The 27475-nt window shown below is 42.1% G+C and overlaps 1 protein-coding gene across 9 annotated transcripts; it reads left to right on the top strand.

Annotated features, from left to right (window-relative positions):
• On the top strand, positions 1-26736 carry rp1l1a (rp1 like 1a). Of its 9 annotated transcripts, XM_061802620.1 has the most exons (9): positions 1117-1247; positions 2164-2322; positions 11772-12024; positions 12358-12750; positions 13045-13309; positions 13401-17443; positions 17558-18439; positions 19945-20829; positions 24968-26733. In XM_061802620.1, exons 3-9 carry the CDS (start codon positions 11791-11793, stop codon positions 25151-25153), a joined length of 6888 nt encoding a protein of 2295 aa, XP_061658604.1. In that variant the 5' UTR covers positions 1117-1247; positions 2164-2322; positions 11772-11790; the 3' UTR covers positions 25154-26733. The 9 variants fall into 9 exon arrangements, with proteins under 9 accessions (XP_061658613.1, XP_061658582.1, XP_061658650.1 ...); XM_061802629.1 differs by lacking the exons at positions 1117-1247; positions 2164-2322 and adding an exon at positions 1-83; XM_061802598.1 differs by lacking the exon at positions 2164-2322 and having other exon boundaries at positions 1108-1247; positions 24968-26732.
• Positions 26737-27475: the final 739 nt, after the last annotated feature.

Here is a 27475-nt window from a genome sequence, read left to right as displayed (position 1 = left end):
AACATTGATTTAGTCATGTAAGACAGATTGATTCCCCCTGGCCTCACAGAATCTATCACCTGGACATCATTTGCAGGGACACGGTTGGTACTGACACGGAAATTCCATCTTAATTAAAACGGGGACACTTGATCATTCATTAGTTCATCAGGGACATATTGTCACTAACTTGACCGTGAATTGATTACAACAAGCATTCGTTCGCTTTTCAAACAAGGGACAAAAACAAAGCATCTATCTGTATGTTTTGAATGGGAATTTTGTGTATTCAAGAAGCTACCCTATTTAAATTCGAAAATACATGCAAAAATGTTATACTATGTTCCTTAGAAAACATTGGCGACCATGTGCGTTATTATTTGTGTGGTGAATTAGGCAAGCAAGGATATCGCTGTTTTCTATGTAGCCACATGTTGACTTTATAATGGACTATTTAGCATGGAATGGGCCTCAGCGCCACTATAGAACATTTTAAAGAGCAAAATTCACTATAGTGGGAAAATACGTTTTATTTCAAAACGATAGATTTGCATTACCTATTTATTTTTGTATTTTTTTATTAGGACTAAAACAAATAAATAGTAAACCCAAATTATGCAAGTGCTTGGCTCATTTTTCATGTGAATTTTTCAAGACCACCTCATTTTTTTACGACTTTGTGAGCGTAATCTTGACAATGATTGGCTCTCGAGACGCAGACTCGCGTGAACTTGAGTTAAGTGGGCAAGTACTTGATTCCTAGACAATGACACTAAGTAGAGTAGAGTACTGTTGTCTGAGGGTCACAGATGGTGCAACTAGTCTAATCTTCTTTTAACTTCCCACTTTTATCATCTCCTCACTTTATGTTCTTTCTGCCGTCTTCTGATAAGGATGAGTGCTTTTGATTTTAATTCAAAGTTCTGCAGAATAACATATATTATTGTTGACACTAAATACCATACAATTGAATGACTGCCGGGTGGATCAAATACCATTTAAATTTATAACCAAGAAGGTCCTAATTCGTAGTATCTTCTATTGGAAGCACGTGATTAGGATTTATTTTGGAAGGCTACAATGAGGCGCTTCCGGCAAAACTCTATGCATCATTTCACTTGACAAATTTCAGGTGCTCCTCTAATTTGCGATATCCGGAAGCGAGAGAGAAGAATTTACGGTGGTCAAAAGTTCAGTTCGTCTTTTCTCCATTGCCAGTGCTGTTTTAGGGCACAATTGCCCTTTTCACTTGGGTTGGGTCCTTGTGGGTAAGAATAATCTTACTTATTTTGATTTCTCTAGTCTTGAACCTAGTGGGACGGTCTCAACAATCAGTTATGGAGAGGTCAGTAGCACTGACAGAATAAAAGCCACGAGGGGTCCATTTAATGCGTGTCCCGGGAAGATCTCACAAATTTCATGTCACCCGATGATTTAGAAGAAGAAGAAGAAAAAAAGAAGAAGAAATAGTTGTCTGTTGTTTTGAACCATCATTTTTGGAGTAGTGACCAATTACTTAACCTAAAACCAATATTTTACACAAAGACAAAAGGAGCACAGTCAGGACTACCAACTACATATGATCCAGGACTGTCATCTCCATACCAAGGAAAATTAAGCCATAAGGTGTGAGTACGAATCTGAAATGGGACTGAACAACAATGAGCTGCGATTTCAGAACAAAGCTGATGCAGTACAACATACAGTACGTGCATAAACACAAACACACGTATTTATAAAATCAAACCATCTATGAAAGACACATTTATTGATAGATACAGGCTTCAGCCCACCCGCAATCCCAGCAAGCCTAAGCAATACAGAAAATGGATGAATGGTTACATATAAGTTACACACAGTGAAAATAACCACAAATAACCAATAATATGCAACCACAAAGTATATAAAAACCACAAACAGATCTGTCTTTGGCTTTCCAAATGGAAACTTATCAATTTAAATAGTTTTTAAACAGTTACAAATCAATTGCATCACTACTAGCCTATTGAATTTAAGCATGGCAAACTTTATATGGATCAGGGTGTGTAAGAAATTCACACAGGTTGAATCTAGGCAACTTGACTGTTGTTTTTTGTTGAGGATTGGGAAAGATTCCCTGGAACCTAAAAAATGTGGTATGTGTTGATTCATCCATCTATTCTTTACACCACTTATCATGTTCAGGGTCACAGGGTTCTGGAGCCTATCCCAGCTGACTTTGGGCGATAGGCAGACGACACCCTGCTCTGGTCGCCATTCAGTAACAGGGCACATAGATACGGACAACCACTCGCATACACATCTTCACTGAGTTGGAACTGAACTCACTCTGCCTGGACTAAAGTCAGTAACAATACGTGTATAATTACAATAAAATTGATAGTAATGTTCAAAAGCAACATCTGAAGTAGCTTGTAAAGCCACTGTTAACCCAACCTGAATACATGTTAGTTGGATTTTATTCAAATAAACTGTGAATGCATTTGCTATTACAGTATTTAATAATAATAATAATCCATCCATTTTTATCACCGCCTATCCTCACGAGGGTCACGGGGAGTGCCGTAGCCTATTCCAGCTGTCAACAGGCAGGAGGTGGGGTACACCCTGAACTGGCTGCCACCCAATCGCAGGGCACATGGAGAAAAACAGCCGCTCTCACAATCACACCTAGGGGCAATTTAGAGTGTCCAATTAATGTTGCATGTTTTTGGAATGTGGGAGGAAACTAGAGTGCCTGGGGGAAACCCACGCAGGCACGGGGAGGACATGCAAACTCCACACAGGCGGATCCGGTATCGAACCTGGGTCCTCAGAACTGTGAGGCCAACGCTTTACCAGCTGAGGCACCGTGCTGCCGCCAATAATAATAATAATAATATTAATTATTATTAATATAATAGTTTTATGATTATTATTGTTATTATTAGTATAATAATGTCTTTATTATATCCATAATTAATTTTACCTCATACAATTACAAGAAAAAAAAGGGCAAACTTCACCTGCACTATGAAGAAACTCGGTATTTAAGTATATCTACTTAAAAATAAAAACATTCCACAAGAAAAAAAATGTTTTTAGTAACATCTGTCAGCATTTGAGATTGATGAGAGGATTTGAGTATAGTTTTTGAATGCATTTCAGTATGGTTTGTGAATCTTCTCTTCTTCTTCTTCTTTTCCTTTCAGCTTGTCCCGTTAGGGGTCGCCACAGCGTGTCATCTTTTGTCATTTTAGCCTATCTCCTGCATCTTCCTCTCTAACCCCAACTGAGCTCATGTCTTTCCTCACCACATCCATGAACCGTCTCTTTGGTCTTCCTCTCGCTCTTTTGCCTGGCATCTCCATCCTCAGCACCCTTCCACCAATATACTCACTCTCTCGCCTCTGAACATGTCCAAACCATCGAAGTCTGCTCTCTTGAATCTTGTCTCCAAAACATCCAACTTTGGCCATCCCTCTAATGAGCTCATTTCTAATCCTATCCAACCTGCTCACTCCATGCGAGAACCTCAACATCTTCATTTCTGCTACCCCAAGTTCTGCTTCCTGTTGTTTCTTCAGTGCCACCATCTCTAATCCGTACATTATACCCGGCCTCACCACTGTTTTGTAAACTTTGCCCTTCGTCCTAGCGGAGACTCTTCTCACACCCAGAACACCAGACACCTTTCGCCAGCTGTTCCAACCTGCATGGACCCGTTTCTTCACTTCCTTAGCACACTCACCATTGCTCTAAATATTTGAAGTCCTCCACCCTCGCTATCTCTTCTCCCTGTAGCCTCACTCTTCCCCCTCCATCTTTCTCATTCACGCACTTATATTGTTTTACTTTGGCTAATCTTCATTCCTCTCCTTTCCAATGCATGTCTCTATCTTTCTAATTGTTCCTCTGCATGCTCCCTGCTTTCACTGCATAACACAATATCATCTGCAAACATCATGGTCCAAGGGGATTCCAGTCCAACCTCATCTGGCAGCTTATCCATTACCACTTCAAACACTTTTCCTCCATTCTTCAGGCATCTTTTCGCCCACAAATATTCTGTTGAAGAAGTTCGTCAAAAACTCCACAGCCATCTCTCCAAATTGCTTCCATACCTCCACCGGTATGTCATCAGGACCAACTGCCTTTCCATTTTTCATCCTTTGTAGTGCCTTTCTGACTTCCCCTTTAGTAGTCATTGCCACTTCCTGGTCCTTCACACTTGCCTCTTCAACTCTTCCTTCTCTCTCATTTTTCTTCATTCATCAACTTCTCAAAGTATTCTTTCCATCTATTTAGCATACTACTACTCTATCCTTAATCACCCTTACCTGCTACACATCCTTCCCATATTTATCCCTCTGTCTGGCCAACCTGTAGAGATCCTTTTCTCCTTCTTTCGTGTCCAACCTGGTGTACATGTCATCACATGTCTCTTGTTTACCCTTTGCCACCTCTACCTTTGCCCTACGTCGCATCTCGATGAACTCCTTTCGCCTCTCCTCAGTCCTCTCACTATCCCACTTCTTCTTCGATAATCTCTTTCCTTGTATGACTCACTGTATTTTGGGGTTCCACCACCAAGTCTTCTTCTCCCATTTCCTACCAGAAGACACACCAAGTACTCTCCTGCCTGTCTCTCTGATTACCTTGGCTGTCGTAGTCCAGTCTTCCAGGAGCTTCTGCTGTCCACCGAGAGCCTGTCTCACCTCTTTCCGAAAGGCCGCACAACATTCTTCCTTTCTCAGGTTCCACCACATGGTTCTCTGCTCTACCTTTGCCTTCTTAATCTTCCTACCCACCACCAGAGTCATCCTACACACCACCATCCTATGTTGTCGAGCTACACTCTCCCCGACCGCTACTTTACAGTCAGTAATCTCCTTCAGATTACATCGTCTGCACAAAATATAATCCACCTGCGTGCCTTCTACCTCCGCTCTTGTAGGTCACTATATGTTCCTCCCTCTTCTGGAAATAAGTGTTCACTACAGCCATCTCTATCCTTTTTGCAAAGTCCACCACCATCTGTCCCTCAAAGTTCCTTTCCTTGATGCCGTGCTTACCCATCACTTCTTCATGGCCCCTGTTTCCTTTACCAATATGTCCATTACAATCTGCACCAATCACAACTCTCTCGCTGGGATGCTCAGAACTACTTCATCTAGTTCCTTCCAGAATTTCTCTTTCAACTCTAGGTCACATCCTATCTGTGGTGCATAGCCGCTAACCACATTATACATAACACCCTCAATTTCAAATTTTAGTCTCATCACTCGATCTGATACTCTTTCCACCTCCAAGACATTCTTAGGCAGCTCTTCCTTTAAAATAACCCCTCCTCCATTTCTCTTCCCATCTACTCCGTGGTAGAATAATTTAAACCATGCTCCTAAACTTCTAGCCTTACTACCTTTCCACCTGCTCTCTTGGATACACAGTACATCAACCTTTCTCCTAATCATCATGTTAACCAACTCCTGGGCTTTTCCTGTCATAGTCCCAACATTCAAAGTCCCTTCACTAAGTCGTAGGATCTGTGCATTCCTCTTTTTCTTCTGACGACGGATCCGGTTTCCTCCTCTTCTTTGTCTTCGACCCACAGTAGCTGAATTTCCACCGACGCCCTGTAGGTTAGCAGTGCCGCGGGCGGGCGTTGTTAACCCGGGCCACGACCGATCCGGTATGGGATACTTTACATGAACGCTCATATTTGTTTGGCAAAGTTTTTACGCCGGATGCCCTTCCTGACGCAACCCTCTGCATTTATCCGGGCTTGGAACCGGCCTACAGATTGCATTGGTTTGTGCCCCCATAGGGCTGCATTAGTATGGTTTGTGAATGGATGTGGAATATTTATGCAAACTTATTTGATCGATATGTGTATGTGGTGTTTGACTTTTGTGTAGGAGAACACAATTTACATGTGTGCAACCAACCATTTATACACTTTAAAAAGGAACAGGGCATTGGGCTGCAGCAATAAAGTACAATAGTAGGAGAAGTTATTTAGCAATATACAGTACAGTATCATATCAACATACAATATATATTTATAATGTATATATGTAATCTACTTCTTGATTGTGTCACAGCAACACTTTTGCTCATTTAGGTAATTTGTAAACACTGCAGAATATGATAAGTTGTTTGATCAATCAGGAGCCGCGTCATGGATGCAGGGCTATGCTCATCTACCCAGAGCTGGGCACCATTAACCAACCATCGATGCTGTTGAATAAATGTGCCTCATAAATATGTTTACTCCTGCACTCAAGAAAGAGTTTCAACACTGCTGGATTACGATCTGAAATGGATGCAGTTTGTTGCAGCCAGATGGCCAGATAGTGGCAAAAAGATCCCAAGGTGTACCTAATCAGGGGGACTAAGAGATTGAAGAAATTTAATTGTCATACCAACACACAGTTAGACATGCTATGGCACAAACTTCAATACCCGAGGTCGCAGGAGTGATGAAAAACATATGACAATTGTCTTTTTGTTGTATGTTTTCAGATATCCACTTTAGGACAATTAATGAAATTTAGCAACTGAGATAGCGTAAGAACAGTTACATGAATGCCTTTTTGCTGATGCATTTAAAACTGAGGATTGTCCCAGTCAAAGAAATACTTAAACAAAGGTACATATCAATCAATTCGATAAGTGTCAAACTGTCAAGAAGGAGACTCGAGGGCGGACCCAAATGCACAACTCAGGTGACAGGTAAGCAGTGACGAATAAGACTTTATTCGTTCCAGTGTCAGTAACCAGGGAGTTTGTCCAATCAAGCAGCAGGATCAGTAACAACAGGCTTATGGGGTAGGTCGGGAGACAGGCGTTGGTTGGTACACGGGAGGTTGGCGTCAGGAGTCCGGAAGTGCGGGAACGAGGCATGAGAGGCAACGATCTGGCGAAGACCAGTTGTCCCCAGGGTCCTATAAATACCGAGTATAATCAGTCAGGATGAGGCGCAGGTGTGCGCCTCCTAATCAGCACCGGTGTGCTGGCCACACCCAGCCAGGACTGGAAGGCAGGATCATGAAACAAACGCTTAATTTAGTGAGGATATTCAAGTCAAAAATTTAAACTCGTGTAATAGTTATTCAAAAACAATATTGTAAGGTGTAAAATTATTATTGTGGGACACCAATTGAAATGTCGCTCACTTTTGCAAAGAACCGTTCACTCTGATTTCCACACTCCTACCCATATCATCTGATTTCTGCTTTTTTTTTAGTTTTATTTTCTCCATGCTCTGTCATGAGCAAGGCCCACGGCCAAGAGGGCTCTTTAGTTTACTCGTAGTTATCGGACATTGTTGTGTTTTGGATCCTGCCTTCTTGGACTGTGTTGTCGTCACAACTCTCATTTATAATAAAACTCACTGAACATCATGTCCTCATCTTGGAGTCCTGCATTTGGGTCCGCCCGTTCACCGTTGGATTGTGACAGAACGAACTGGCCAGAACAGGACCTAGCAGGGAAGACTCGGCGTTGCCAGGCATGTCAGAGGGGACGTCACCTGCCTGAGGATCAACCATCTCTTATCCGGGTGGGCTACGTTATGCCATCCTCTTCTACCTTGCCTTCCGCACCGCCCGTGTTCCATGAGTACGTCCCAACCACAACTCGCTCACCACCTCATATTGTTTTAGATGAAGATTTTTTTGTATTACAAGGAAGATCTAAATTTATATGATCGACTGCCTGATTCTTTCTTGTACAATGAATTTGAACTTTCACTCACGGTGATGAGTCTCGAGGAGTTTGTTTCATGGTCCTACGTGTCTCCAGCAATGGCTGATCCTCAGCCGACCTCTGCCAGCGCTTCACCAACAACCAAGCCACAGCTCCATCCTACTTCCACTCCAGCGACGGCCGAGTCTCAGGTGACTTCCCCCAACGCTTCGGTGGCGACTGAGCTGGCGGGCTACGAGTCTTTGATCTTTGAAATTGTGGAACTTATGGATGGGATTCAGCGGCAACTGGACATTCTCGTCCCTGGATGGTCACAGCTGTTTCGAGCCCATGCAGCAGTGACGAGCTACCGGCTGCCAAGCCATGCCCACGTCGCAGTAGCAACCGATCTGCTACCAAGCTAAGCCCACGTTCTGTTGGTGACAGACTTCCTGGTTAACCACGGTTACGTCGTGGTAGCAACTGACCCACTACCGAGCCAAGTCCACGTCGTGGCCGCGACTGACTTCCTGGCGAACCAAGCTCACAGTGTGGTAGCAACTGACCCGCTACCAAGCCAAGCGCATGTCGCAGTATCAACCAACCAGCTACCAAGCCAAGCGCACATTGCAGTAGCAACAGACCCTCCACCGAGCCAAGCCCATGTCGCGGTGGCGACAGATTTCCTGGCAAACCACCCCAACGTTAGGGTAGCTACCGATCTGCTACCGAGCCAAGCCCACGTTGCGGTGGCAACTGACCCGCTGCAACGCTACACCCACGTCACGGTGGAAACAGACTTCCAAGTGAACCATGTTCCTGAGAACCACGTTCCTGCCCAGGTAGCTGCGATGACTTGTCGGTCGCTCCTTGTTCCTGCCCATGCGTTGGCGACGGCTCGTCGGCCGCCTCACATTCCTGTGTATTTGGCCGTCTTACAGACGGCAATTGGCCCGCGGCCGCTCCCCGCTCCTGCTTTGACCGCGAGCAAGGAGAAAGTACATAAAACTGAGAAGACCAGAAATCCGATTTGAGAGCGAGGAAAATTGAAGCTGAGTAATGTCTCAAATGGTCTCAGATACAGGACCAAGCTCTCAAAGTATCCCCCCTCTTATTATCACACACATAACCTTTCAGCTTGGTCAATTCTGCTTTGCGATGATAGTTTGACACCACATAATACAAAATGTTGCTGTGAACGCTTGGGCTGCAACAAGTCACAGGACGCCATGATATCACCAAAAACCAATTAGAGAAAAGCTGTTTTCCATATTTAAGTGAAAAATAACAGCAATCCAATCACAGCAATTTTTTTTTTTTTTTTTTTTACTGATGAATAGTGACCGGACTCAATCACCAGGCCAAATAGATCAACAAGAATAGCTTGAATATGTGGATCCTTGTCATTTCTAACTCAAATTATCTTGCAAACCCAATAATAGATATCAAAAAGTAAAACAAATGACATGGGACCTTTAAGATATGTTTAAGGTAGCATATCAAATCCTGTCACATGGGAACCTCATTTGTCTCTCCACCATCTTGGCCTCACCATAGCAACACCCCCCCCCACCTCCACACAGGTTCTTAAGCAGGCTTTTCTTTCTATCCTTAGCCTCCTCTTCTTGTCTCCTCCTTTACCCCCTCCTCATGCTCCTCCTCCATTTTCCCGATTAGTGACTGCCATTTTAATGTAAGGGCTGAAGAGGCATCTCAGTTCTTGACTCAAAATCGCAGCGATCCAATAGCTTGAAAATAATTGTTAAAACTTGACGTCTGCTGTGACAGGTCAGATAGTGGGGTAAATCAAGTGCTTTCCCCGACGGCACTTTCAAAGTGTGTTTGGAAAATGTTTCCTAGAAATGTGAGTGCCATATTTTTTCATCATTATTTATGTATTAGATCTTTGTAGAAAAACGGTGCATTACAGGATTTCCCAATATTTTAAAACTATAAATACTGATGATTATCTTTGTTTTGGTTGTACAAGGGAATTATAGATTTTCTACTTAAGAGGGTCTGCTGAATTTCTCTTTATTCATCTCCTACTACATCTTCATAAACCATTTCTAATAACAAGCAAAAGAAAACGTGTTTTCCAAATGTGCCTCATGAGTAGCTTGTTTGGTACGTATCACTAAAGAAACAACTAGAACTTTGATTTCTCTTTTAAAAAGAGAGGCTGGTGGTATTTTAGGTGTGAGGTTGTTTGGAGGGATTAAGATGCTAAGTGTCATGTTTAGGTTGTCCGTAGCCGAGAGAAGTGATTTCCTCTTTTATCTCATCCAAGGAATGTTAAAGTCACTAAATACACAGCTGTGTCAAAAACCTGGAAGATAGTAGTTATGTTTTCATTGGATTAATTGTACTATATATTTATTCATGTGATTCTTGTTTTAAGTGGTTTTGAAACACTAGGAGTAGTGTTTTATCCTGTCATGAAAAAAAAAAAAAAGGTTGCTAAAATAGTTGGAATAGCTCTGAATATTATCCATTGCAAAGCATACCCATAATTATATATATATATTACATGGAGCCTTTCGTTGCTATTGGAATGCAATTTCTTTTTGTTTCGCAGCAGTGGAATAGGCCGTTCCCCAAACCGATCAAAAATTGTGTATGTTGGGCTGAATTGGTTAGTCAAGCTGGGTTCCATCTGCACATGTTCTAGCTTGATATAAATGTCCAGTGACATCATCGTTTCTGCACTCGAAAATATGGTGGCTTCAAAACCGAGTTGGTCTGCGATAGAGATTTTGCTATTCAACAACTTGAAAGTTTTTTTTAATCAAGCTGTTGTTTTAATGAAGTGTAAAATGACTAGTGCTGTGGATAAGAAACAATATTGAAAAATATTGTGGTGCATGTAAACACCAAATCTGAATCATATCACATTTGAACGGATGACATGAGACCTTCAATCGGAATGACAAAAAGTCTGCATGTAAACCTGGTTAATCTCTCATTTAGTGAAAACACCATTGTCAATTTCAGTGAAGTCAGTGATTAAAGTCAGTATTAAAATAGAGCTATCAAATTAGGGCGGCATGATGGTGCAGCTGTAAAGAGTTGGCCTTACTCTTCTGAAGACCGGGGTTCAAATTCTAGCCCGCCTGCGTGGGTGTTCAAAAGCCAAATCACAGCATATGTCTCTTTAATGGTTTTACTGCATTTTGTTATGCATCTAATCTAACGGCAATTATTGCACTTGAAAATCTGGGGACTGTTACAGTAATGTTATGGTTGTTCATCTGTTAGTAAGTTGGTACTTTTTTTTTCAATGGTACTTTTTGTTGAATTTTTATTCAACAATTCTTACTCTCATCTTTTTTTTTAATCCCACAAAAAAAAACCATTAAAAGTGGATTTTAAAAAAAAATCTAAAAACTAAACAATAAAATGGTTTATGAAGACAGATTCCTCCCAAAAGAACTTGAGCAAAAATGTATGCCATGGTTTGATTTTATACACGGACATACCATAAAAATGTAATCTATTAAGTGCATGGAATATGAGCCCTACTAAGTTAAACAAAAATGTGAACTTCTAGCTGCAGTGGCACAGCTGTAAAGTGTTGGCCTCACAGTTCTGAGGTCCAGGGTTCAATCCTGTTCCCATCTATTTGGAGTTTGCTTGTTCTCCCTGTGCCTGAGTGGGTTTTCTCCAGGCACATTTACTCCCACATCTCAAAAACAACCCTGAATTGGAGACTCTAAATTGCCCTTAGGTGTGACTGTGAATGCGACTGTCTCTATATGCCCTGCGATTGGCTGGCAACCAGATCAGGGTGTACTCTGCCTCCTACCCGAAGACAGCTGGGATATGCTCCAGCACTTCCACGACCCTTGTGAGGATAAGCGGCTAGGAAAATGGATGGATTGTTATTAGCAGCTTTGTGTATCCAGTATTGACCAGTGATTATTGGTCAGAGCTGTATGACACATGTAACACTTATATATGGTGAGAAATCTCGTTAGCCCAGTTAGCAGATGTTCTTACCCGAATACTACTCCTTGGTCAAACAACCAGATTAATAACATGGTTATATGCAAAGAAGGAAATGTGACTGAACAATATGTCAAAAGCTATCTAGATTCTGTAATGCCATTTACTGCAACCCTCAGGTGCATGTGAAATTACAGCATGCAGTCTTTCCAAGAAGGGAGGCGGGAGCCTCAGCATCAATCTAAGTATGCCTCAACAGCCAGGCCTCAACCACCTTCCACTTCACGCCTCACCCAAGTGGATACAGCCAAACCAGCCAAAAGGATCACCTTCTACAGAAGCGGGGATAGCCAGTTTGGGGGTGTCAGGATGGCCATCCACAAGCGCAGCTTCAAATGCTTTGATGCCCTGCTGGACGACCTTTCACAAAAGGTGAGTAGGACAGGTGTTAAGCTTTAAAATGCGGAAGGTATGAGTAGCTTTGTTCCAAGGCTGTGGCCTTAGGAATACAAAACTTTACCTGTTTTCACTTTTAGCGATTTTTACATTGGATTGAACACTGTTGAGTCAATTTTAGTCTTCCCTATGGGTCAATCCACTTACGAGAGTGCATACCTCCATTACCTCCTGCTCCAAAGAGTTTCATAAGTGCTTTTTTTATATTATTGTTCTGCTAGCAAGTGCCAATAACATTGTTCGATGATAGGGTAATGACAGCCAGACCCAGAATATACATATGTGAAAAACTATTTAACCTCTGTGTAGATGCCCCTTCCATTCGGTGTTCGGACTGTGACCACGCCTCATGGCACACACATTATCAAAGATCTGGAGGAACTCCAGGACGGGGGCTGTTACCTTTGCTCTGACCAGCGCCAGCCTAAACCAGTCAACATGGTCCATGCCAGCAAACGTCAAAGCATTTGGCATCATCACAGTCGCATAACCCAGCAACCAGAAGCCTTGCCCACGTCTTCACCTGGCCACCTGGCTCAGAGGCATCGACGGATTCTTCTGATTAAAAACACGGATCCAGGGATGCGGAGAAATGTTGTACTGAGCAGGAGAGCAATCAGAAGCATGAGGGCCTTTCTTGAAGAGGTATCTGAGGTGATGCAGTTCCATGTCCGAAATATTTTTACTCCAGATGGACGCAAGGTGAGGATTATTTCAACTGCTGTACTTCAATTGTTGTTACTACTTTGAGCTACGAAAACCCACGTCCTAAATATGGCAGATTTTTTTTCGATCAATCAATAAGCTTCATGCATTCTACATGGAACGTTTAACAACATTAACAAATGCAGATAAATCCAGCATATGCATGTGTTTTGTATAACTACACATATTGACAACTGTCATCATAACCACCTTGGCAGTGGTATTCATCCTTCAGATTTTGTCTTACCTCGGTTAAATTTTGGAGACTTAACACTGTAAAAATGTCCCTAGGTTGACAGTGTTCAAAGTCTGATGACCTGCGCTGGAGTTTTGGTGTGTGTCGGCGGAGAGCCCCTCAGTCCGTTGTTGTTGAAGTTCCTGCGTAAAAGCTCAGAAGAAAAACTGCCTGCTTTGAGCAGCAGGTCCCCTGCTCTTGGTCCCAGGACTCCTGGAAATGGGGCTCGATCCCCTGGTATTCAAGAAGCAAGATCTTCCCCTCATGGAGCTCAGTCCAGAGCCAGTGAGTGCAGTGAAGGACAAGAGAGCAAGAAAAGTGGTAGGCTCTCAGTTATGTACATACATTTCCAGACACATGAGTTTAAAACACAGCACTGATTATTGTTTGATTTTTCACTCTCTGCTTTCAGTTAACTTTGGTCTGGAAACAAAAAAGAGCATCATCCACCCTCGGTCTGATTCATCAACCCGATCCACTCGATTGTCATTGTCCTCAGAGAAATCCTTTGTCAATGGAATAAGACAACACTTGCAGCAGAGACCAGATATATTGAATGATGACATTGAAAAGCGTGTCCTAGTCAACAAGGATGGCAGTCTTTCCGTGGAAATGAAGGTGCGTTTTCGCCTCCGCAATGATGAGACCTTGCAGTGGTCCACACAGATTGGAAGATCACCCTCTCTGACAAGTGATAGCTGCCCTCCAACCCATCCCCACCCTCCTTACTTACAAAATGGCCAATCAGGGAGCTGCTCTGATTGCACAAGGTTTGACCAAGGTTATATGAACTATTCCAATCAATCGCTCCATCATTCATTGGATGTAAACCAGTGCCCCTGCTGTTACCAGATGCAAAGACACCAGTACAACCTCTGGGAAAACCCAATAAAAAACCATAAGCACCCACCCACCCGACCTCCATACATATCTACCCACAGTCACACTGCAATTAGACACTCACATTCCACTTGCTCATCCTCATCTTGTAACTCAATGAGAGTAGTGCGTTGCCAAGCAAAACTCTCCAACTGTGGAAGTGTTTCAGATTCAGAGCATAGCCAACATGTCCAAGAGGAAACATGTGTAATGGAACAGGTAGAGCAAAGAGTAGAGATGGGACCAAATGAAGATACTAATGAGGTGTGTATGATGAGTAGGTGCTCTAGTCAGAGTGAAATGATAACCCTAAATGGAAATGTGAGATCTCTTAGCGAGAGGTCACTCGAAGATGAGCCAATGGATGAAGAGGTGGGTCAACCTCTGTCTAGAATCAGCAGCTCTTCACAAGTACTTCGGTCATTAAAAGAAGATCAGGATATTGATGATGACCTACCACCGAGTGCTTCACAGTGCTCCCATAGAACTAAGCCGTCCCGGAATGGTCACTTGAATGCTAATCAGGCACTTAGCCATTCAACTGAGCTGGACAAGCCTGAAGATCAGGATGATAAAGTAAGTGGAACGAGATCCCCAGTCACCTCTTGTCTATGTGGAGCTGACACCCATCACACTGCAAGAGAAGCAACAGAAACAGATCAAACTCAGAGATTCATCTCCAATGTAAGTAGAGCCTCTTGTAGGTCCATCAAAGTTTCAAACCAAACAAATGGGAGTGAACAGATACAGAGCATTATTGAAGCTTTATCCTGTACCTCCAGCCAGTCAGGGATGGCGAGTGTATGTCCTAACTGTGGGGGCTACAAATGGGTGGTCAACACCAATAGCAGTAGTAGAGTATCACAGAAATCATGTCGCACTCCTCAAGGTCCTTCAAACCTCACTTTATCTCTTGAAAACCAAGAGAATGACAGTTACTCTACGAACGATGATGCTTTGTCTACACGATCCAACAAAACAAATCTCACAGCACATGGATCTGTCATACCAAATGCCCTGACAGGTCGAGCATCCAGTGCCATTTCCAGAATGTCCAGTCCTGTGTCAATAAAAAAGGAACAAGAAAGCGCCACCTCAGCTATAACCCACAAATCCAACACAGAATGTCAGTCACAGAAATCTGCATCTACTGGTGCCACAACTGAAAATAAGAAAGATAGAAGCTCCAGTGCTGCGTCAGGACAGTCCAACAAGACTCACAAGTCCAACTTTAGTGGCACATTTAAAAGCTCTAACGTCACAACAACAGAGGAACCAGATGGAAGCACCCATGACAAAACAGAAGCAAAACCTTGTATTTCACCTCAGACTGTCTCGGGTCTCATGATGAACTCTCCAGCTGACAGTAAAGGATTGGAAAACACAAACTGCAGATCTCATAATTGTCTTTCTGGAAATTCAAATGTTTATATCAAGTCTGGCAAAGAAGACAGACCCAATAGTGTTCTCTCAACTAAATCATCAAAGTCAATTATATCAGGAAAGTCCAAAACATCTTGCCACAATTCCACGACTAGTGAGTGTGCAATACATGAGCCAATAGTGGTACAGCAAAACGAAAAGGAAGAAAAAGACACATGTCTGGAAAACCCCAAATTTGTAGACAACAAATCAGACCTTAATACAACTCAAGAAAGGGCAACCAGTGCTTTGTCTGCAAACTCAACAACCTCTTGTCAGACAACCTGCACCGCAGGATCTACCAATCTAAAGAAAGACAAAGTTTCCTCAGTTGAGGGGAATGGAAATAAATCAGATGATGCTAAAGTGCAGATGGCAGGTTCCATCTCGATGAAGTCAAACTCTTCATTGGGCTCCTGTGCCTCTCAGAAGTCAGTTGCTGCCAAGCCTCTAAAATCAGCCTCCCCAAGACCAAATGTAGTCACCATTCAAGCCCCAGAAAGGGTTGATAAGGTTAGTGAGGCAACAGAGACAACCCAAAAAAATGCCAATATTGATGTTGGAGGTGAAGAGATAAAAAAAAGAAATGGCCAAAAGAAAGCCACTGAACACACTTATGGTCAAATGTTGTCACCCACTAGAACAAATTCATCCCGGGCCCATTTCCAGAAAGATAGGTCTCCATCACCCAGCAGTACTAGTGAGGTAAGAGGTCAGAGTGCCTTCTCAGTTCACTCAGTAACATCTTCTAAATCTGGAAGTTATAAATGCAACTGTGTTCTAGCTTTGACACTTGAAGAGGAAAAGAAGAAAGGGCTGGGAGAAGAAAATGAAGCAAAGAGAGATACAGAAAAAAATGAATTAAATGACATGGGGGGCTCAAGAGGCACAGCGCAACCAAGTCAAAACTCATCTGGGTCCATTTCTCTTGAGCTGCCCGATGACCATGAAATGTGTGACGTGGACAGCTGCAAGTCTTGCATGTCATTGCCTAATAACAATCACAACAAGGATAGACTGAAGACAGCAACTCTAAATGTCCAGTCAATATTGTCTAATAAGTCCAAAGCCAAAGAGAGTTTGAAAGAAAGCAATGTTCCTACTATTGAAGCACCTTGCTCTGATGAGGATGTTGACAACCATCCTGAGAACTGTATTTGTGCCAGCCCAGCCTCAAGCTGTAAAATTAAAGGCATCAATGAAAACAGGACCTCATCTTCACTGTCATCAGCTGGTGCCAATGTTAAAAATTCTAAGCTTTCTCAACAAACTGATGGCGATGTGAAAAATGTTGACATTGACAACAATGGTTCCAAAAAATCAGAAAATAGTGGTGAAGAAAAACAGAATAGCCTCATGAACAAGGCAGCAGGTGGACTATTCAGTGGACTCTGTTCCCTCACGAGTGACTTGGCAGCTGATGCAAATGTGAATGGCTATGAAGAGAGTAAAGGAGAAGGTATTGTCAAAACAACTGAAAGTGGCAGTGTCCAGTCTGGAAAAACATCCAGTTCTTCAAAGAATGTGATGTCAGTCAGGTTCTCAAGGCAAGACAACTCTAGACGGTGTAGTAAAGAGACATGTCGTGAAAGCACCCTGTCTGCTGCTGATCTACTCATGGACACCAAGCCCATTCGGCAACATTGTCATCAGTCTGCAAAGGCAAGCAAAGACAGCAGCAAACAGCACGTTGAGAAAATTAGGAGGCATGAGATAAAGAGGAACCAGAAAGATCAGGGTGAAGGGACAGAAGTAAGCCCTGCATGGCTGCCCAATGCTTCGCCCAGTGAAGTCGTCAGTGATTGGTTGTGTAGCATTCCTTCAAATAGCAACATGATCACTCTCGAGGAGCAATCTGAGGAATTGATGGCTCAAGATAAAGCGGATGTAAAAGAATCAAATGAGGAAATCACTGAGAATGATCAATTAGATGAGACACAGAATATTTGGGATGACGAGAAAGAAGAAGAATGTGCAACAGTAACTGAAAAAAATCCAGATCTGACTGCAGGTACTGGTGCAATAGAAGCTTCTCCCCAGTCGAGTTCTCTGTGGAGTGGTGAAAAGGCATTGCCTAAGAACTGGCGCTCTTCAGCTGCAGTGATGAAGGTGCTTCTCAACTCCTCCCTGGGACGTTGTAGAAGCTTGCCTGAGGTATAGTATGCTAAATAATACTCATCATTGATTTGTTTGGAGTTAATGGATAGTTTGTGTAATGGAGAAAGGCAAGAAATGTTTTGAATTTTCAGAACTTGTTGTGCTCTGCAGGTGTCTCCAGTTTATGGCCGCAGACTAAGCACATCAGCCAGAGGTCTCCTTGACTGTTTGGCCCAACTTCAGCTCATTGAGCCCCTGGGGGGTCAAGGTTGCAGCAAAAATGAAGACAGAAGCCGGCAGTATGGTGACATTATAGCCATTCTTCAATCCCTTTGGCTCACTGAACCTAAAGACATTGAGACCAAGGACACCGGCACAGAACAAGTGACCCCACCAAGGTCTTCATCAGGGGTAGGCATGAGCAGTGGCTCTGGTGGCTCAGGGAAGGACCATGACCATCAAGGAGGAGACGAAATACTCCCCAATGTATCTTCACATGAGGATGAGGGTGTGGAGAAGTGTTTAGAGGAGGAACTAGAACATCAAACCTTGGAAATTAAGGAGATGCTATTTTTAAAAGAACAACCATTTCGCAGTGAGGACCAAATTCAAGTCGGTCCAATTCTCGAAAATCTAAAAGAAGGGGATCCCTCATCATCTGACAAAAGCTCGGCCAACAACAGCTCCAACTTTAGCTCAACAACACCTCCAACAATTTTAAAAGCATCATTTTCAAATAAACCATCCCAAGATCCAGATCCAGTGTGGGTCTTGCACCTCCTGGAGAAGCTGGAGAAGGAATTCATGAACCACTACATTGATGCCATGGCAGAGTTTAAAGTCCGTTGGGACATTGATGACAGCCTCATTCTAGACACAATGATTTCAGAGCTGAGGGATGAGGTGAGACACCGAATCCAACGCAGCATTAAGCGGGAAATGAGTAAGATTCACAGTCGATCTGGGCGTGGGGGTAGGTCACCACGGCCTCCAAATGGAGCAAATCTATCCAGGGAGTCCACCATGACAGAGAAGCGGCGACGGATGCTGAAGGTAAATCATGCACAGTTCAAATCTCCGTATGAGACAGGTTGTCAATATACCCCTCCAAAAAACACATAGCCTTTCCTACTTGTTTACAAAATTATGTCCATCTAATACATATTATACTCAATGACTTGATTGATCTCATCAGAAATCTTTAAGAGATGTAGTCAAATTTTGTCCGTTTTTATTGATGATTTTGGAAGGTTATTTTTGCATTGGGTGGAACAGTGAAGTAACTGGTCAGAGCGTTGGCCTCACAGTTCTAAGGACCAGGTTTCAAATCCCAGCTCCGCACGTGTGGTGTTTGCATATTCTACACATGCCTGCGTGGGTTTTCCCCGGGCAGTCAGGTTTCCTCCCAGATCCCCAACACATGCAGTGATTGGAGACTTTAAGTCACCTTTACATGTCCACAACAGGGTGTACCCCACCTCCCACCCGATGATAGTTGTGATAGGCTCTCGCACTCCTGAGACCCTTGTGAGGATAAACAGTTAGGAAAATGGATGGGTGGATTTTGGAATTGCTATGTCCCAGTAAATGCATTTGGGTAGCATATCTTCCTCACAATTAAGAGTTCAGAGTTCAAGGCCCAGCTCTAACATTTGGCTACTCTTCTATGTAGTTAAATAAGGTACTCAATCAACACTCAGCAGTGTTAACTTTGTCAAGGCAGAGTGTTTTTTATGTGCAGTGGATCTCTTTGGGTACCAGCGTTATTTTGTCACGAGCCACGGAGTTACAGGTTCCCTCAAAAGGCTGTTATGACTGTGATTGCATCATCATTTTCTTATATAAACACAACAAATCTAAGAATAATGAGATATGAAATGAAAATTCACTGATTTTTTTTTTTTTTCAGATATTGTTCAAGTTAGTGTGAAAAGGGTTTGGTCACAAAAAAATGCTTGCAATATCCCAGTATTCCATCTTTCTGTCAATCCATTTTCTGAGCCATTTATCCATGGGAGTGCTTGAGGCAATCTCAGCTCTCAACAGGCAGGAGGCAGGATATACCGTGGACTGATTGCCAACCAATCGCAGGGCACATGGAGACAGACACACAATTACACCTCGGGGCAACTTAGAGTCACCAATTAATGCATGTTTTTGGGAGGTGCGAGGAAATCTGAGTGCACAGGGAAAACCTACGTATGCATGGGGACAACATGCAAACTCCACCACAAGTAGGGCCGGGATTTGAACCCTGGTCCTCAGAACTATGACGCCAATGCTCTACATCTGTGTCACTGTGCTGCTATCCCATTACTATTTTCGACAATTTTAAATATTGGTACAAGTTTGGCCAAAATAAAAATATGTCGGGCTTGACCTAGAAAAAAGGCATCGATGGCTAATCGAATCACTATTGTAGCTCAAATCTTGTAGTCTGATCCAGGCATTAGAGTAAACTACCCAATGTGGTTTGTGATGTAAATGTGTTTCAGACTATAATTAGCTTGAGATTTTGCTGCAGAAAAGTTGAACATTGTTTTATTGTTAATTATTAGGTCATGAAGAATCAGTCAGTCAAAACTGCTGACTCCTTCAGTGATGGCGAGATGACAGCCGAGTTTAGTGACCAACAAAGTGATGACGAGTACTGTCCATGTGATGCTTGCGTACGCAGGAAAATGGCAGCCAGGCCTCTCAAAATGAACACTGCTTCTGTTGACGCTCCTGTGATGAAAGAATTTGATCTTCTGAAAATACTACAGCTCAAGAAGAGCCCCGCAACTGTCCCTTCATCTGTGTCACAGCCTAAAGATAAGTGCCATGACAGTGTGATCATAGAGGAGGAAATGAGGAGTTTAGAGGTTGTGCAAGAGGAAGAGGAGGACGATGAATCCAGCGAAGATTTCAAAACCGTTTTAGAAACAACAATTCCTGAGGATGATGAGGATCCAGCTGAAGAGGCGAAGTGTGAAGGTGATGAGGGGGAAGATGACGAAATAACAGAGGACGGGGAATCTGGGCACTCACAGATCTGTGGGGGGGAATTGTGCACAAGGAAAGAATCACCAGAGGAGCCTGACAAAACAAGTCACAACATGGGAGGTGAAGGGGGGAAGGAGACTGAAGATGAAGCCAAGACAGCAGAGGAGGGGGTTGAGACAGTATACGATGAGAGGAAGGCCCAGGGCGACAAGGTTGATGGAGGAGTGACGACTGAAAGAACTAATGGTGGAGTACATACTGAGGAGGAAGAGCAAAACGTTATCGAGGACTCTACAAATCAAGATCTTGAAGAATCCAAAATTTGGGGGGAGAAGGGAAACACCAGTGCTTCAGCAGGGGCTGAGGATGAAGATGAGCCAGAGGAGGAGAAGAATGATGGCACTGGAAGGTCTCGAAAAGAAGGCGAGTCGTCACTGCAAGGAAGAGCCTCAGGGAAGGTGAGGGGATACACTGGACACTGAAAAAGTGTCCGGCACATGCTATTGTGTTTAAAATATTTTACGAGCAATTTACTTTAAATTAAATTCACCTACATTTATGAATCAAAATTTGCGTAGTACATTTTAATAAATGAAACATTTTGGTTAGCTATATTAAGGTAAAAAAAAAAAAAAAAGCTAAACTTAAGTATGGTGGAATGCAGACTAAATAATTTTAAGCAATTTTTTTTTAAAACAGCCATTATATTGGAGAATAAATAAATAAATGAATCAACAACTATGCATGGAGAAAGCCACGGAGATCATCTCTCGTAATTGGTCCGTTGTAGTCACATGCTGTGATGCCATACTCAATGTTTCGCCCTGGTCTACATATCACCAAAGCCGCCACCTTCTTTATTTATTTTGCAGCACAATTAAACGTATTATCTGCTCATTTAAGTCCATTTGGTCAACCAGACACTGTTCCACGCTTGCTATTGTTGTCGTTTTATTCCTTGTTACAGAAAGGAAAGTACAAAAAGTCCACCCGATCGCACCCAATACTAGCCATAGCGACACCTCTGATTTGGAGAAGTACTGCAGCACAGCACAAAGACGCTCCATGATTTCGCATTGTTGATTCACTCTATAGTCTCACCCTGGTGGTGCTAAGCTTATTGTGTAGCCACAGCTGCCATTCCGCAATCTGATGGATGCATGGCTGCTATTCTGCACTTCCAACCACCACAAAGGATCCAACCAAATTCATTCATAGGAAATATGGGTTGAATGGACATAATAATAGAGTGACTCGTCTGTTCCAAGTTACATTTACTCTGTGCGCAACACCGCCCATACTTCAGCCTCTCATTCAAGTCAAATATACTACGCTGGTTTATATATACATAGATGTGTAACGGGGCGGCACGGTGGAACGTCTGTAAAGTGTTGGCCTCATAGTTCTGCGAATCTGGGTTCAATCCTGGCCCTTCCCTGTGTGGAGTTTGCATGTTCTCCCTGTGGTTATGTGTTTTTTTTTTTCCGGGTACTCTGGTTTCCTCCCACATCCCAAAATCATGCAACATTATTTGGACACTCTAAGTTGCCCTGAGGTGTGATTGTGAGTGTGACTGTTGTCTGTCTCCATATCGCCTGCGACTGGCTGGCAACCAGTGCAAGGTGTTCTCTGCCTCCTGCCTGTTGACAGCTGGGATATGCTCCAGCAGTCCCGTGACCCTTGTGAGGATAAGTGGCTAAAAATGGATGGATGTTTAACAGACATTGCTGAACAATTACAATGATTGATTACCAAAGTTTACAATTCAAATCAACTTTTAGCAATAAATGGAAACAGTCAAAACCTCTTAGGTTATTTATACTGTACATGTCGTATGTTGGCCACACAAAGTGTTTCTAGGCTGAATTTGTACCTGAAAACGCAATGAAAAAACAGTCACAAGGATGTTTCATTGGCAATGTAAAGTTGTACCACAAGACAGACAGCAGGCAGGAATAGGAAGTCAGAGTTAAGTCCTAAAGGATTCAAAATGCTCCAATCAAGATTTGGTACGTGGCCAAATGGATATTCAGTATATAACCACTCCTGTTTGTGGACATGACCAAGGGGTTCTAGTCCACCTCAAAGAAGAGTGTGACCTAGTGCATTCTAAATGCTAATTCTAAGACAGCAGGAGAAACTAATCTCACTATCCAATTAGACGGACAGAAGAAATCCTTTTTCATTTGGAGCAAAGACTTGCCTCCAATGTTCGTTGTATGACTTGCAACTTTTCTTTTCCTGCAGCCATTGAAACATTGAATATTGAATTGAATATTATTGCTGGTGCTGGAGTATTACTGACAGCCAGAGGTCGGACGACTACTAAATATTGCACTCAATTAAAAGTACTTTTGCATGTCAAAAGAAAAAGAAAAAAAGTAAAAGGTTTTCAATTCAAACATGACATATAGATTACTTGCTACTTTTTATGAGCAGTCTCTTGCCCCCAGGCCCCAAAAAAGCTCAACGTCTCAAATTACTTGTTTTTAAGTGAAGCAATACAGCATCAGAATTGTAATGAATTAAATATCAACAAGCAAGTAGGTGTCAAACTGCACTTGGCCTTAATAGCACAGCCCAAAAACTTAACATTTCTGTCTGACTTGATGCAAGAGGAGAGAAGCAGCATAGGTTGGGCAAAGCTTTATGCAAACGTAATTACCTACCTCTTACCTTAATTAACTTAGCTCAACATGGTTGTGCAGGTTTGACATTGAATTTGATTACAGTAAGCGGACACTATTTGCAGGGGATGGGGACAGAGTCCTGCCGCGCACTGTGAAAATCTGGGAGTAACTGAGACCCCCCCATAAGATTTATAATTGACTTTTGATGCTGCAGGATAGCAGCAAATCACTTTTTTCCCTCTTAGACAAGGTTATGGCCTGATTAAACATAGCTCCTCCATGATTTGGTCTCAAAGAGACCAAAAAGCTGCAGATATAAATAAAGCAATACTTTTTATGAGACGTGACTTTGGCCTGACCACAAAAACAGAGAGTATGGGAGTTTTTCATCAAACAACAAAGGATGCATTCCCACAAAAATTCTGTGAATAAGACAATTATTGAATGCCGAATCATGAAAATGTGGGGGTCCACCATATGCTGAATTTTTGGCCCTTTGGGCAAACAGTTTAAACTGCATAATATAACTATAACTATTATCTTGTATTAAAACTTGAGTTGGTCTCTTGTGTGTGACTATGATGTTTATTGTTCAAGTTTTGGAGAGATGGGGCAGTATTGGAGGGCACGTGCAGAGACATTTTTTTGGGGCGGGTGGCAGGTGCTCAATTGGGGTGCTACAATACACAAAATTCACACTTCAGTTAAAGTTTATTTTTTCAAAACAAAAACGAGCAATTTTTTTGCCTTTTCAAACATTATTTTAATTAGGAACATGCAAAAATAATTTTAATGAAAAGAATATAGGTATGTTCTGTGGTCCAATTTTAGCAACAGAGTATATTTGACAAATAAATAAGGCCTTAAAACATCAAACATACCATAACTAGCTTAGCCATGACGGCGTTATCTGTGTTCCTGGCATTGTCACTTGTTACAGGTGTAGTTTAAAGGTTAAGAAAAGTGTCAAAAGCTCAAAGAGTGAAATATGTTGTGATTTTTTGGGGCCAATTTTTTGTACTGCAATTTTGATGAATATAATCCAAACACCCCTGTTCAAATGGCAGGTTTTTGTCATAATATACAAGAATGGTACCAAGATAAATATCCATCCATCTATTATCCCTGCCGCTTTTCCTCACAAGGGTCATGGGAAAGCTGGAACCTATCCCAGCTAGCTTCGGGCAAAAGGCGAACTACACCCTCAACTGGTCTCCAGTCAGTTGTAGGGCAGATATATACACCATCAGTGAGTGGGAATCAATCCCACACTGCCCGCACCAAAGACAGGATTGTGTACCACTAAACAATCAGTGACTCAGAAAGATAAATCATTTTAAAATATTTTTTTCAATATTAGTTGACCTATAACCTGTAGAAGTCAATTAAAATACAATATTATAGACAGGGAGAAGTCAGAAAATGAACAACTTGAATAATGTAGCTGCACAAGTTCACATGGCCTCATAAATCTGGACATGACAGAGTTCAGAATTAAGCTGGCACATTCAAACTCATGTTAAATGGAAGCCAAAACACAACTGCCATCATTTAAAGTGCCTTTGATGAACCACTAATAAATTTCAGATGTGCTAGAAGGCTTTTCTGCCATTTTTTCTGTCACATCTTACAGCACAACCCATGATCTACAGAGAGCATTGGTGTCATTTATAATATGTCATGTGTTAAGTTATCCAAAGGACTCAAATAAATGTATTAGTAGTAATAGTAGTGGTAATATTAGTATTTATTTATTTAGTATAAAAATTAGTGATTGAAGACAAATAAAAGACTGCAGTAAAAAGCGGCATTATTCATCCTGGGGAAAAGGGCAGCTGCTCGAACGCCACTTGGGGTCTATGTGTGCACGTGCCTGAATACTGGTGTTGAATTTGTCACCTGACCACTTTTTGTGTTGTTGAACTGACAGGCTCACAATTCAAACGGGGATGTCTTTGTGAATTAGGGCGAAGAAGCCAAAGCTGAAGACTCAGACCCTGAAGCTAAACATCCAAGTGACGACAGCGCAGAGTCTGAGTCTGAAACTCACAGTGGTAACGAGGTGGATGTGAGCACAACAGCAGATGGCGCTCTAATGCATCAGTTCACCAGGACTTCAGTGGAGTCTCAGCAGGGCTCCTTGGAAGACTGAGACACTGAAGTCGAAACAAAACTAACTCTTGGCTCTTTCTCCCATTCAAAGACACTTTAGAACAGGTGGACACACCAGGACACTTGATGCACTTTATTTCTCTCCTGTGGGAGTCCGAGTGATATGGAACTTGATTTTTTTTTTTTTTAAGAAAACAGACTGAGCATTTAAAGGATGAGAATGTTTTGAATTAAACTTTTATATTTAATCAATTAGATCCTCATAGATCTTGCAGTATGGTTGTAGTTACCATCATGTTTATTCATTATTTTTGCATATATTATGTGTAACATTTCTCTATTACGTGACAGTTGAAAGGTCAACTGTTACCTTGCTAGCTGCTTAAATACAAAAATATGTAACGCTCATGTTTATGAGTACAATTTTAAAGAAATCTTAACACAATCAGGGAAGTATAGTTATTCACTTTCATCTTTAGTAACATCTGTATTTATAATGTGTATCTAAACAGTTAGAAGCCTTAGTAATGTATTTGTTAAAGTGTGTCATCACCTTGAGGCCAGGTTTATATATTGTCATCGAAATTGTATAGCTACTGGGAGGTTTATTTTCCAGGTAGTAGTCTGCGAGACCAATATATTTAAGCATAAATAATAAATCAAATGTTTATCAGTGTAATTATTTATTCATTGCTTTACTGTGTTAGTGGCATGATTCTCCCTCCTCGGTAAACTAATGGGTTCAATGAACTATGTGATATTCAGATGGGGGGTGCATAAGCAGCCATGTGGATCGCCAGCGTGACATGTGAAACTGATGCCTTACAGTATCCGTGGTTATACAGGATAGAAAACAAGCTCAAGGGCCATGCTCAAGTCGATGGGCTCAAAGCTCTCTCTGCAGAGATGTTCAATGACAGATGATGTATGGGGCTCTGCTTCTGAGCTCGCCAAGGGGACGGAAAAGTGTGTTGCTATCGGTGTGTTTGGAGAAGTGGACACAAATAAAAGCAATGGAAAATATGTCAATTGAACAAAAACAAGAATTTACACATGCTCAACTTCCAAAGGACCTTGACATATTATTTGGACCCATGTAGGCCTGTTCTGCTGTCATCAGCAGGGTACAGGTGGGACCCAATTGCAAGATGTAAGGAAAAAGAGCGTTCCAAAAACCCTACACGTTTGACGTTGTACACAGGTAGTCAGTCAGTGAATTTAAAATGGTATAGCCAAAAAAGGAAGGTTAATAAACAAGCAGGGTCAGGGATTACTTGAATAAGTGGCAAGAATAAAAAGAATTGTGGGTGTTTGACAATGGGGTGCAATGAGTTGGCAATGAGACAGGCTGAGACTCAACGCTTAACATACTGAACAAAAATATAAACACAACAACTGAGTTTTTGTTCCCATTATCATGGGTGCCTGGCAATCAGTTCAGGGTGTACACCCAGCTCTTGCCAGCAGTTAACTGGGATAGGCTCTAGCATACCTGTGACCCATGTGATGATAACCAGTGTAAAAATTGTTAGATGGATGGGTGACCTTGAAGACTTTTTCTATTTTATTTTTCATGTTGTCCACAAATCTGTGTTAGTGAGCATGTTTCCTTTGCCAATAAAATGCATCCACCTCACAGGTGTACCATAGTAAGATGCTGATTAGACAGCATGATTGATGCACACGTGTTCTTTAGTCTGCCTACAATAAAATGCTATTCTAAAATGTGCAGTTTTATCACATAGCACAATGGCACAGATTTTTGAGGGCACACTTGGTGGGCTGACTGCAGGGGTGCCCACTACAGCTGTTGCCCAGGAATTGAATATTCATTGCTCAACCATAAACTGTCTCCAAAGCCATCTCAGAGAATTTTCCAGTAATCCAGCCCGCCGCACATCCTCACACATTACATAACCACACGAGCCTAGGATCTCAAATTTTGTGGGCTCTGCTGCTGTTCGAACTGATTTTGAGAGGATCGAAGTGGAGGTTGAACCTGAAGTTCAGAAAATTGTTTCACTGTGAAAAGGAAATCGACAAGTTTGTTCATTTGCACCATGAGGATCTTTTGCGAAAGGAGCTGGAGGCGACCCAACACATGACAAAGCAGGAGCAGTTTGTGGCTTATAAGAGGAGGCATTCATTATTCCGTCAGCCAAAATAAGTGTTGACGAAATTCCATGATATTTCCAAATTTATTCAAAGGAAAAATGTGTTAACTAGTCGGGCAATCGCTCAATTCATTGACGTTTGGCTTGGACATTTCTGCATGATTATTAAAAGCTTTCAAACACAAACAACCTTGAATTTGTACTTCAGGAAACATCGAAAGTTAATGTTAATGTTTGTTTTGAATCCG

Source organism: Syngnathoides biaculeatus, chromosome 2 (genome assembly GCF_019802595.1).
Source record: "Syngnathoides biaculeatus isolate LvHL_M chromosome 2, ASM1980259v1, whole genome shotgun sequence".
Taxonomy (NCBI): domain Eukaryota; kingdom Metazoa; phylum Chordata; class Actinopteri; order Syngnathiformes; family Syngnathidae; genus Syngnathoides; species Syngnathoides biaculeatus.
The sequence above is the reverse complement of the archived record's forward strand: the minus strand, read 5'-3'. Positions and strand labels throughout refer to the sequence as shown.

Bases quoted from the DNA above. Each gene is read 5' to 3' on its own strand.
- rp1l1a (XM_061802629.1), top strand. From the start codon at position 11,791: ATGCAGTCTTTCCAAGAAGGGAGGCGGGAGCCTCAGCATCAATCTAAG. The intron at 18,440-19,944 runs GTAAATCATGCA...GTTAATTATTAG, and splicing joins AGCGGCGACGGATGCTGAAG to GTCATGAAGAATCAGTCAGT. The intron at 20,830-24,967 runs GTGAGGGGATAC...TTTGTGAATTAG, and splicing joins AAGGAAGAGCCTCAGGGAAG to GGCGAAGAAGCCAAAGCTGA.